Here is a 13,606-nt window from a genome sequence, read left to right on the forward strand (position 1 = left end):
CATTTGATTCTCTGTAGCATCCTGGTTCACAGAGCCCTAGGTTTTATGCTGGCATCCATTGCCATTGTCTCACATAAACACACACACACACACACACACACACACACACACACACACACACACACACACACACGCGCGCACACACACACACACACATTTTCACATGAAAGATTCTACAGTGGATGCTGTCTTCTCAGTGGTCACAACAGTCAGACCATCCTTCAACTTCAGTTTTCCTAACCCAGATTTACAGAAATAAATAAACTTTGGCTGTAGGTGATCTGGTCACAGTGGCTAGTGTTGATGTGACACCCTATTTCTGTGTAAACATGGATAAAAGGGGTTTGATGACAATGATTTAAACTTGTGATCTGCATTTCCACCTATTCACATAGGATGACCATTTGTGACACAAGCCACATCTCCAAAGGTGACCACTGATGCCTCCTTTCTGGAAGAGGGGGCATATTGAGTGGCAGATTGTCCAATCCATATGGAATGAATCATAGACCAACCTTCACATCGACATCCTGGAGATGAGAGCAGTTTTTCTAGTGTTGTAGGAATTTTAGAGCCTACCCCCTCCAAGGGTGATAACCATACTGTTAAACAATATATCAGTTGTATGGTACATCAGCAAGCAGCGAGGAACAAAATCCTAACCTTTGCAGAAAGGTCATGAGAGTGTGGCAGTGGGTGCTAAATTCAGGACACTTTCTTGTTGCAACAAGGGGAAAACAATCTGGCTAGCAGACACACTCAGCAGATCTATACTAATACCTCACTAGTAGTCCCTCAATCCAAATGTGTTTCTTTAGGATTTTCAGTCACTGGATCTGCCTTGCTGTGACTTCTTTGCATCTCCTTAGAACACCAAGTGCAGTAGCTATTTAATCCTAATTCTTCCAGATGGGCAGTCACACTTGGATGTTCTAGTCTACCTGTGGCTTTCCCAGACTCCTCAATGCCTTTCTCCATCTCCGTGTATTCTCCAAGTTTATATAGAAAGCTTCAATTTGCAAATAAGAGATAATTTACATTGCTCTTTTCTTACCCATGGAAATTTGGTTTCCTTTGCTTAAGCCTCATTTGACAAAGCTGCCATGGCTTCTAGATGTACTACTGGATTTCCTTTCTCATCCATCTGGCCAGCCTCACCCGAACCTTCTCAGTCTCAAAACTAAACGCATGTTTTCTTCAATTCCTTAAATGGCCAAACACTCTACTCTGTCATAAAAGGTGGCTTAAATTTTCCTGTCTCTCTGAAACAATATACCTAAAAGATCTGTAAATGTAAATGTATTTTCTTTTCCATTTGGTCCACAGATAAATGATTGGATCCATATTAGGCTTCCTTTGCAGATATGCTACAATTTTTGTCATGTCAATGTGATGCAGGTTTCAGTTACTCCACCAATAAGGTCCAGTAAACCTCCATTTAAAACTTTCACCCCCAGACTCCAGAACAGTTCCCTGACTGCACATAAACTTTGCAGAGCCTTCCTCAAAGGTGTAGGTGTTCTGCAGCCACCAATAAAAGAACCCACCCCTCCATGAGACCTCAGTCTAGTACTGGAAGCCTTAACAAAACCGCCTTTAGAGCCTGTTTCTTCTGTGAACCTATAACTTTTATCATGGAAAACCCAATTTCTGATAGTTATTACTTCAGTTGTGTAAATTTCATAATTTCACATTTTTCTGTCTGTTTCATCGTACCCAGTATTTCATAAGGGTTTCCTTGGGAACCATCCCAACCCTCATTCTCAAAGTAGCATCTGAAGCTAATCTCATTTCGACTATAAACCTTTCAGCCTTTTTTTCCTATTCATTCCACTAGAGGTGAGTATCTCTTGGGCACATCAGATATCAACAGGCAGCTCAGATTGTACATCTGCAGAACAAAACCCATTTTGGAAAGGTGTTCAACTGTTATTATTCTTTGCTTCAAATGGAATAAGTACAAATATTCCTAAAGAAACATTGTCTAGATGGCTGTCTGATTGCATTGCCTTTGTTTATTCCTTCAGCAACAAATTATTGGCCACAAAACCAAAAGCTGATTCCATGAGGTGTGCATTGGCCTCCAATGCCTTGTAAAGAAATTCTTCCATAGATGAAATATGTGCAACAGTAACATGGTCTATATTGCACACATGTTTTAGACTGGCATAAATTGGACATCACCTCTAGGAACAGAGATTCCTTCAGAGCTTTGATTCTGAAAGGTATCCTGTCTCAATTCCACCTGAGATCTCAGGTAATTTGGAATTCTTTCTCCACAGTCAGACTGGACAGATGGATGAAATAGGATACAAAAGTTATATGCTTACCATTATGCTAGATCCTTTTAATCCAAGTCTATCCGATACAACATTCCTCCCCTCATTCACCCTACCAAATTGGCACTTTCGTGTATGATTTTATACTGAGCTGTTTTTCTCCCTCCTGACACTTTTCAGACTGTCTTCCAGCATTAAAGGTACTAGGCCAGCAAACTCAATCTGAGGTAAAGAATGGCACATGGGATTATGGGGAAAAGTCTCAGGGAGCTTGAGGTTAGCAGCACTGGCTAATGGTCTGATTGGATCCGACAAATGTCTTGGTACCAGACAGTCTTAATGGATGGATTTGAATGAAAAGGATATTGAGTTAAGGCAAGTTCATAACTTCTGGGGGGGCGGCATTCCATTAATGGTCAGGGATCCCGTTTACCCACCTAGTATGGTTGAAATATTGATTGTAATCCATCTAAAGAGGGAGGCAATCCCTTTACAGCTCCGGTTCTTGCCATTATGCAATTCTTAACTTATATATTCGATAATGTATTCAGCTACTCTACTTTGAAGGTGCTTGTATCAGCTATCTTTTATTTCCAGCAAGGGCCTCAACTTTTCACCAGCAGCATCAGTGAAGGTCTATAAATTCTTCTCCTTGAGGTGCATTTTTAGTTAAATTACACTTCAGATAGCCATTTCCCAACTAGGATCTAAATTTTATGGTAGAGATATTGACACTCCCTCATTCTGAACCAGCAGCTGTGGAAATTTCCTGTTCCTATCTTGGAAAACATTTTTGGTGGAAGTTACCTCAGAGGATTTTTGAACTACAAACTGTATCTTGCTATCTTGCTACTCCCCATACCTATTTTTTCACAAGGACAGGGTCCACCTGAGGAGTATTCCAGCCCTAGGTTACTTCAGGTTTAAACCTCAGTCTTCCTATCAGTATTCCAGTGTTTTGTCCCCAGTTTTACCCCAAAGGAAATATAAATTACATTCCTTAGATAAATGCAGACAACTCAGATTCTGTCTTGACAAAACTAAAGATCAAAGACAAGATTATTTGCTTTTCCTGTCCTATACTTCAACTACATTAGGCCCAAAGGTGTCCAAGGCTGCTCTATCTAGGTGGCTACCTGATTGAAATTCCTTCTTTTATAAGTAATAACAAGGTTGTACTATTAACTGGGATACCTCTCAACTGTACAGATTTCTCACAGAATGTCCAGATTTTTGCCTAATATTTTTGGGCTTTTCCTCATAAAATTTGTAGTTTTCTGGCAAATCACTGGGATGATCTGAGGACTTAACTCCCTAAATAATGACATACATTTGAATTTCAGACTTCAGATCCTTCAGAAAATGTATGCTAACACAAATCTTGTTACTGTAGCAACTTTCTAAGTTTATAAGAGCAATATTTAAAATCTGTCCCTTTTTGGGGCCTTTGTTCCCCCCATTTTGTCAGGCTTTGTCCAGATTTCTTGCACTAAGAGGTTGAGAGGTATGACTGGGAATCATATGTGACACCAAATGTGAAGGCACAGAGGTTACTGGATTTTGTAAACACAAACTCACTCGATCAGTTTGTCAGTACACTGACTAGGGGCGCAAACATACTGGATGTGGTCCTCACTAATATGGGAGAGTGCTGCATACCCCTTTGTGTAATTTATTCTCTAGTAAGGTCAGACCACATAATGGTCTACTTTAAAGTTAAAATAAAATCCCGAGCTCCAGTTAACCTTTGAATTTTTAGGAACTACTCTAAGGCTAGTTTCCTACTATTAAGTGATAACTTGGCAAAATCTCAAGCCCTCATGAACTTTGATAACACTGCTGCCTATGTGGAACTGTTCACAGAAACTCTATAAAACAAGCATGTTAATAGTTGCATAGAGACAGCTGTACCTACCAGAAAGAAGTACAGAACTAACTCAAAAAGCAAGTCACCTTGGTGGAATCATAACACCATCGGCTGTATAACAGAAGGAAGAAAATCATAGCAAAAATTAGGAGGTGTAGCACTCAACAAGATAAAAGCACTCTCATCAAACTAAACAAAACAACTCAGGGGACAAATAAAGACCACCAAAGCCAAATCTGAGGTAAATTTGGCCTCCTTGGCCAAAGACAACCACAAGACATTCTTTATCTATGTCTGCAACCTCAAAGGCAATACACAATTGTGTACAGAGATGATTGTAAATGGAGCCATCTATACTGAGCCAGAATGTAGAGCAAACCTACTGGCAGACACATTCAGCTATAACTTTACCCCTGTCTCCACCTCAACCTCCTCTTAGGAAGTACCTTCAAATAAAACACCCTATTATCATAATACTCTCTTTCTAAGGCCAAGAACACTGCATCGATAGGCCCAGGCAGTATCCCAGGATGTTTTCTGACTAGCATGAAACATGACCTATCAGACCATCTGGAATTGCTGTTTAACTGTACCCCCAAACAGGTGTCATACTTCACAAATGGAGAACAGCAACAGTCTTCCCTCTGCACAAAGATGCGCCATCTACAGACTCTGGAAACTACAGACCCATAAGTCACACTAGTCTCATATGAAAAGCCATGAAAAGAATATCATGGAAATGATCAGTAATGGTATAGGAAACCTCCAAATAATGGTTTCAACCCAGTTTGGTTTTGTCAAGGACAGATCATGCCTACTCAGCCTTGTGGACTTCAACAATGGATGAGGGCAAAATGGTTCACACTGCCTATCTTGATGTGGCCAAAGCATTTGAAACAACACCACACTCAAGAATTGTTGATAAGCTCAAGAGGTTAGGTATACACCCTTATGTTACCTGGTGAATAGCCAGCTGGCTCACACACAAGACCCAGGAAGTTATCCTTGAGGAGTCCATCTTTACAAAGAGGCTAGTCATAAGCGGAGTCTCTCAGGGATTAGGTATACTTCAGTGAAGTCAAGGCAAATGTCAAGGGCCTCTGGCTGACCAAATTTGTAGATAACTGCAAATTAAGAGCAGTCATAGGATCTCCCACCAACAATAATGTTCTCCAAGATGGGCTGACACAGACAAATAACTTATGTCAGAGCCATGGAAAAAAAATGAATGCCAAGAAATGCATAAAAGTATCTTCTGGGATGTCATTCACCACTGGTAGCTATCATATTAACAACACACTAAAAGTCAACCCAGTAGTTAGGGACTTGGGAACACACGTAGACAGTAATCTAGCCTTTAACCACCACGTGTCTACAAGAGTGAGGAAATCATTTTGTGTTATGCAGCTTATAAACAAAGGTTTAGTATCTAGGTCCAAGGAGGTCATTGTTCCACTGTATTCAATATTCATCAGACCTATCATTGAGTTCAGTGCCCCGTTGTCATGTACCTGACCAGGCATATCCAACAGTTGGAATTTCCACAGAAATTAATCACTAAAAGAGTACAGGGTGTAAGCAACCTGTCTTATGCAGCCAACTTCAAAGCTCTTTCCCTGTATTCTGTCTCCTACAGGTTTTTGAAGGGAAATCTATGCCTGACATACAAGGCATTGTCAGACCACATCCTGATGGACCTCCTGCATATCTACAAAACAAACAGCACCAGAATTACCCATTCTAAAGACTTAAACCTTGCCAGTAATATAAGTAGAACCTGCTGGAGAGACAGGTATTTATCCTAGAGACTACCCCTTCTCTGGAACAGGCTTCCCATCCATGTGAAGCAGAGTCCCTCCCTAACCCAATTCAGGTGTAACTTGTACAACAGGATGGGGAACAGGAAATTCAATCCTGTTTTGGCACCTATGCCTTAATGGACATAGGCAGCCTGTAAATGATTCGTCTCCTAGGCCCCTACTTATAAATGTTTCATCTCCCAAGCCCCTGCTTACATTTAACAAAGTTTCCAAAACTTGTCAGAGATTTGGACTGCATCATTCAATGCATCCTCAACCGCATTTTTCCTTTTGGCTTAAAAAGGCCCTTGTGGTCATTAGTATAGTACATACAGTACCTATAAACTTGTGAACCAAAAGCTCATTCCACAAGGACTATCTCCACTTCACTGACCTTTAACAGGAATTATTCTCCAGATGATATGATACTGCTACAGCATGGGTTTCACTACACACTTTTGCAAGACACTGTAGGCTGCCTTTGACCTCTAAATAAAGGTCTGTGTTTGAAGGCACCATTCTTCATAGTATTTTATCATTAATACACCCAAGACTTATAGGTGGGGACTTTGTCTTATCTGTGAAGTGGGCAAATAGGATTGTGTAATTTCCGAACGTTGTACTTAGCATGATATTAGATCTTCGTAATCCATGTGTCTACTTCAGTATCATGACCCAGCATCCTTCTTATTCTTAATACACCCCTTCAAAGAGACCTAGATAGCCATTCCTGAGGCCTTCATGATGTTAGTATTTGTGTCGGTTGTTGTCTAGGACTTAATTCAAAATATGCAGCATTGTGAGCAAACTCAGTCTGAAGAGTGAGGAAAGCACAGTGCATTGTGGGTGGGAGGGGAGAAGACTGAGTTGGGAAAACCCAATAGGTGCTGGTAAGGACAGCTGCTGGAAGTGACCAGTCCTAACTTTGAAGTGGCTAGACATGAATCATGAAGATCTAAGGGCATGATTTTTTTTCTTTTTTATTTTGACAACATAGGTTTGATAAAGTTGTGATTTTAGTTTTAAACTCTCTAAGATTTGTATTAATTTATTTGTTGTAGTTACCTGCTTTATTCAGTACACTGCCACAGGAAAACCAGAACCTATTTGATACTCAGTAGGCACAAGGTAGAGAAATTAATCCCAGACATTAAACCAGTTTGTTTATACTCCTTGAAGGCAATTCTGATGAGACATCAGAGAGAGTTGTTGTTGTTGTCTTTCGGCTTTTCCCGGTTAGGGGTCGCCACAGCGGTACTCCGGTCCACTAATGATTGGCAGTAGATTTTCATGAATGCTGAGGTGCCAGCTCGACGTTCAACCTTCAGCAAAGGCACGCCCATTTACACATCTCTTTCGAACACCCACCCAACCGCGGGGAGGACATGCAGACTCCACATAAACAGTTTAATTTATTGCACTGTGTGGTCACTGGCTACATGGTATTGCTTGCTGAACCTTTTTCCTGTGTGGTACACATTAAACCAGTTTGTCACAGAATGCATATTCAGTCATCTCCAAGTGGCATATACATCTGTCTGCAAGCTGGAGGATTTTCAGTTAATGTATGTCATATCTTTGAGATGCAGGAGGAAACCAGAACAGCAGGAAGAAATGCAGATGTGGATAACATGCAGCCCCCATTCAGAGGACGCACCAGCTGATAACCAAACTAGAAATCCAAGTACTGTGAGGCAGTTCCACCGAGTAGCATTCCACTGTGCCAACAATCCTGTTGTGAAACATTTTTTATACTACAGTTTAACTGTATGACACAATAGCTTTGGTTGGTCAGACTTTATCAGCCCCTCTATAATTTTCTGCCAGCTATGTACAACAATTAAGACTGAAGGTTTTACTTAGTAAGCAGTATTTTCTTTGTTTTGCTCTTTTTTTTTTGAATTTCTCCAAATGTTTTCGTTTTCTAATACCATGATGACAGGAATGGACCCAACTTGTGAGTCTGGGCACAAGTCTGAGTTTGTGAAATTAGTAGTGCTTCAATCCTTGATGTTTGGCTCCTGCTACAGTTGATATGTAAGTAAGCTGGAAAATGTCTTTTTTATTAGCTGTGTTGCTTACCACTATTAGCCCTATCTGGGTGTCTTATTCCCATATTGCACTAGTTTCTGCTTGTATATCCTGGTATTGTATGACTTTGTTTCTCTCAGTACATAGGACACTGCAATTGTTAGGTGTGGCTGTTTTAACGATTCATACTTTTGTTTTCTTTTATTTCACTACTATGCTGGGTTTTCTTGCCCTTACTATTGGTATTGGAAGATCCCAAGTGATCAAAACTTCTTCATTTTCAACAGTTGATGTGGTTCACATTTCCAGTACTTCTCAGCAATGCTTAGAGGCTCAGAGGATGCCTTTTTTAGCAGATTTTCTTACTTGTGTTTCTCAGCCTTCAGATCCTAAAATTTCTGTCAGATTTTGCAAGGTACAAGATTCATGCAAGTACCTTCACCCTGCAAAAGAAGGTAAATTTCTTTAGAAAGCAATGCAAATTTAAGCATTAAAAATCAGGCAAAGGCCAACTTAAGAAAAAAAATGGCAAGGAGACTATAAGACCAAGCCGAGTGGGTTCTAGGGCTCCAGCAATAATAGAGATCAGCCCTAACTATAGCTCTCCAGCCTCCTATTCCCTTTTTGTTTCTTCTTCTTCTTCTTTTAACCCACCCCAACCATTTATCTCCTTCCCCTGTAATTGCTTGCAGACTTTCTATTTGATTCATGTTATAGAAAACAATCTATCCAGATTTCTGGATATTAAGCATCATAAGAAGAGGTTACAGACTTCACTGGGACAGACCAGGCATACCTCAGGTTCCCAAAGATCAGGAACATCTTTTGCCCACTTTTATTTCAAAGTTTCTTCTAGTAGGAATGATAGAAGGGACTCCATACCTACGGAAGGGATTTATCTAGTTCCCAGAAAAGAAGCAGACTGGAAGCTGATTCTAACACATTTTTTGCAAGTTCCTCACTTTAAAATGCCTACCTTTCAAGCACTTATGCACTCAAATATTCTGTTGGTGTATGAAATAAAGTCTAGAAGATTTAGGAATTTTGCTTGGAAGCATTTGTTTAGGTATTTGTATACCCCAAGCAGACTTCAAATAATTTTTACTCAGGTAGATGACAAATGCTGGAGGTGTGATGGGAAAGAAATATTTAACTGGGAACATATGTACTGGGGCTGTAATGAGTTGGCAGATTTTAAAAATTCCCTGCACAGTACTCTGTCAGAAATATTGGGTGAACAAATGGGTGTTATCAAAAGATTTTATTTTTTTAGCTGGGATACCAGATCTGAATCGCCTAGACATAGTAAGGTCTTGCTAAATTTAATTTTGGTGGCTGCCAAAAAAAGCAGTTACTAGAAAATGGAAATCAGATTCCAAACCAGCTGTATTTGAAGTAGTGAATATTGTAACTGAGATAAAAGAACTGGAAGTGGGATCTTTAGAAAGGGATAGAAGCAAATTCCGTAGATAAAATGTAAATTGTGGAAAAAGTACATGCAGAATAATGATTGGGAGGGGGAGTGAGGTTTAAGGGAAAGCAGGAATTGAGTAGTTCATGTAATGTTGGATTGATTGATGAGAACAGTATAAAAGAATGTGTGCAATGTATAAAGTTGTGAACATGTTAACAAGGTTTGTTTTATTTTATGTAAATGTATGTCTGCTTATGTCTTAAGGGATACTTCAGTAAACGTGTTTAAAAATGTGTTGGTTACTCTGGTTTAAATTATGATTATTTACACATTGTTATCCAAAACTGGCACATAATGTGTTTAAGGTTCTCCGTCTTGAGCCTGCACTATCCGTTTATTTTTTTGTGGTTTGGGCTTTCTACAGCACCTTTCACAAAGTGCCTGAATCCAGTTATAGTCTTTTGTAGGCTCCAAGGAATTCATATCTATTATTATTTAGACAGTTCTGTATTTTAGAGTACATCCACTTCAGAGATTTTAAAGACTTTGAAGTTCACCATGAACCTTCTTCAGAATGTAGGATTCACTGTCAACCTAAAGAAATTTTCTCTAATCCCTTCCTCCGGCAAGGTTTTCATAGGCTGCCTGGCAGACATGAAATTACAGATATTCTTTCTTCCACCAGACAAAATAGTAGCATACTTCCTAAATCTAGGAAACCAGAAGTGCCTAAACCAGATAACTTTTAAAAGCCTCAGGATTCATGGCTTTAGATATTCTCATTGTTTGTCTTGCCTTGCTTCAAATGCAGACATTTCAGTGGTATCTCAGCACCAGAATAATCTCAGTCAGCAAACTGCAATCATTCCTTGTCTAGTTCAGGACTTACTCTGGTGGGACAAACTGATAGACTCCAATCTGAGAGTCCCCTTGTACAACCTGTGCCAGTATATAACAGTGTGACAGATGCCTCAGACTTTGCATGGGGAGCTTGCTCCCTAGAAACCAAGATTTGAGGTGTATGGAGCAACTTGAACAAGAAAAGTCATATCAGTATAAAGGATACAATGGCTTTAATCAATGGTCTCAAAGCTCTTCACCAGCTGTGGACAGCAGGTACTCATCAAGTTGTGACAGACAGTACCACAGTTGTGTAGCACATAAACAAACACGGCAGGACAACTTCTTACTCCTTTTGCAGTTGTGTAGTACATAAACAAACAAGGCAGGGCAACACCTTACACCCTTTGCAGATTAGCCAGTTTAGAAGGGACCATTCAACATGGTCTCTTTCTGCAAGTAGTGTGCATTCCCTCCATCTAAACACAGTGGCAAATTCTCTAACAAGTCCAGGACAGACTCTCATGAATGGATGTTAAAAAGACAGGACTTCCTACATCTTATTTATCATTTCAGAGCTCCTCAAACAGACTTGTTTACTTAAATGCAAAACAGGCAATTCAGTATGTTTTGCATCAGAACTCTGCAAAGGCAACAGATACCATTTCAGTAACTTGGAGGGGGAAGTTTCTGTAAGCCCTTCCACCCTTTCCTCTTATTTCCAAAGTGCTTCAAAAGATAAGAAATGACAAGAAGAGGATACTGCTTCTGCTGAAGCACATTTTGGCCAAGACAACATTGGTGTGCTGTTGTGAGGTCATTACTAGTCTTTTTCTGACTCGTTGGACTTACTTTGTCAGGACAAGAGGTCTGCTGATTAATCCCAACCTATAGACCATGAAGCTCACAGCATGGATAATGAGATTTCAAATTCCTTTCAGGCACCATCTCTCTTAGAATGTACTGTGAAGTTTTAGAGAGGCTAGGAAACCTAACACCAAAAGATCTTATATATCCAAGTGAAAAGGGTTATCTGTCTGGTGCTAAAACCAAGGACGGGGCTCCAGTTCAGCAGGGGTGTCCTGCTCTTTCATTACTTCTTTGATTTGCTTAGGTCTGGCTTATCCTGCACTTTATCAATGTATATCTTCCAGCTATTTCTGCCTCCTTGCAACCACATCCATTTTAATCTAATGATAATCAGGTCAAACTGTTTTCAAGGGAGTTAAACCACCAAGAAAAAGAGTGGCTGCTTCTTTGGACTTAACTATGTAGTAGAAAGGCTAACTCTTCCTCCCTTTGAGCCAGCTGCTAATTTTAGTTTGAAAATTTTAACCTGTAGCTAGTAACATTAATGTTAACTAGAAGAGTTTCAGTTACAGGCCATTACCCTTCTGTGCATTCTTCCTTTTTTGTTTTGTGATTTCATAAGGGCAGAGTAAGCCCATGTGCCGGTCATTCTTTCATGCTAACTGCGGTTTCTGAATTCTCTCTTAATTATACTATTAAGAAACTCTCAAAAGTGAGAATTTGAAAAAAGTCTTCATTTGTTAGATATTATAGGCAACTCAGGTTCTGCTAAAAAAATGCAAAATACCTGAAAAAATCTGACCAATTCTTTGTGGCTTTCAATGTGAAGAAAATGTGTTTATCATTCTCAAAACAATTTAGAAATGGCTCTGCAATGCATTTTTTTCTGAAGTACAAGTCATGGCAAGAGGCTACCAGGCGTAGTTAAAGCCTACAGTGCCAGTGGTAGTTGCTTTGGGGCTTTCTTGCAAGAGGTTCGGTCTAAAACCATTCTAGAAGTAGCCACTTGGCCCTTATAACACATCTCCACTAAATATTACTAACTTGATGTTACGTCTAGAGCAAGAGGTGGATTTGCTAAGGCTACCCTTTATGACAGTGTACATTTGGATCATATTCCCCCTCCCTGTGTCCACTTTAACCAGTCTCAGAGAATTATCACAGATGTTAAGAATACTGCAGCAGTGTCTAGGCCAGACAGGTACAGCTTGTGGAGGAAGGATCCTGAGCTTTAGAAGGCTGGCCAGATGGAGGAGACTTCTGTGAGAAAAGTCTTAGATGTTAAAAATATTGTAGTAGTGATCTGTTTGAATATCTACTGTTTTGGTAAGTTACCTACACAGTTGTACTTTGTGGTGTATGTTGTGCGATTGTTAAGGTATTTTTGTTTCCTGAAACCGTAGGAATACATGGTTCTTAAGGAAAATTATGTGACATCTAGTCCAGCGCACATTATAAAGTCCTTTTTTTGTCCTAGTCCCAGAAACATACTTTCTTAAGTAAGCGTTGCACAAAAAAGTTAAAATGATTGTTTGTTCTTTTTAACTCTTTATTTACTCTTTGTTTATATAAGTTGTTAAGAAGAAAAGCTCAGTGTAGTTCTGTTCTACTCATCATTTATAATACTTGTTTTTATTCCAGGTAAACAACAAAGCCTCAGGAAGATGAACTTCATAATAGAGACTTTGGCAGTGATAGGTTTAAGCCTTTATTACTTTATGGAGGCCTTTGTCCTGCTGTTTATTCCTGTCCGTAGGAAGAGTGTGGCTGGTGAGATTGTTCTCATTACAGGAGCAGGAAGTGGCATTGGGAGACTAGTGGCTATACGGTTTGCTCGACTTGGTGCTACCCTAGTGCTTTGGGATGTCAACCAAGATGGAAACAGGGAGACTGCTCGGCTGGTCAAAGAGAATGGAGCTGAAAGGGTATATGCTTATGTATGTGACTGTAGCAAAAAGACTGAAGTCTACAGAGTAGCTGAACAGGTAATGTATTCTTCTGCCATATTTCAGATAAGAATCCATACAGAAGGTAATGATGCCAAAAACACCCATCCTAGTAGAACACTCTGCATTACTTTTCTGACTAACCTCTTATGTGTCGTACCATACTTGTACTTAGTGGATATTTTGTCATAGCGTGAATGTGGCTGACTGATTCAGAAGCTTTTACTTTTACCTTTTTTGTTAAAAAGAATATTTATGAATATTGTTTTGGAATCCCATTCCCCCTACAACTCAAAATGATCTCTACCATATCTGACCATAACTAAAATTTCTTGTTGTCCACCCACACTTACTATGTCCTGTTCAGGTGCATATTTGTGAGGTATGCTATTCCTCTTGATGTCTTTCCTTGTTCTCAACACTTTATACAGTTAGGTTCAGCAACCTAATATTTTGTGACCTTTCTATTTTTCAGGTAAATAGTCTTAGCGTTCCTGCTCCTATATTATTATAGTTTCCTCTTTAATGTGGACTATAACACCCTCTTTAGTGTGCATGGCATGGCTGTATCCTTAACTCATACAGTAGAGTGATGAGTGCCCAGCAAGCAATTGTTATTT

The 13,606-nt window shown here is 39.7% G+C and overlaps 1 protein-coding gene across 3 annotated transcripts in view; it reads left to right on the top strand.

The window, feature by feature from the left end:
• The window catches only part of SDR16C5 (short chain dehydrogenase/reductase family 16C member 5), a 717,401-nt gene that overhangs the window by 44,172 nt on the left and 659,623 nt on the right, over positions 1–13,606 (top strand). For all 3 annotated transcript variants that reach the window (XM_044065547.1, XM_044065548.1, XM_044065549.1), the window contains exon 2: positions 12,682–13,025. In XM_044065547.1, the coding sequence (XP_043921482.1) occupies positions 12,682–13,025 (344 nt within the window). The remainder of the gene's footprint in view (positions 1–12,681; positions 13,026–13,606) is intronic.

This window comes from Protopterus annectens, chromosome 3.part0 (assembly GCF_019279795.1).
Source record: "Protopterus annectens isolate FY-2018-M chromosome 3.part0, PAN1.0, whole genome shotgun sequence".
In the NCBI taxonomy this organism is placed as follows: domain Eukaryota; kingdom Metazoa; phylum Chordata; order Ceratodontiformes; family Protopteridae; genus Protopterus; species Protopterus annectens.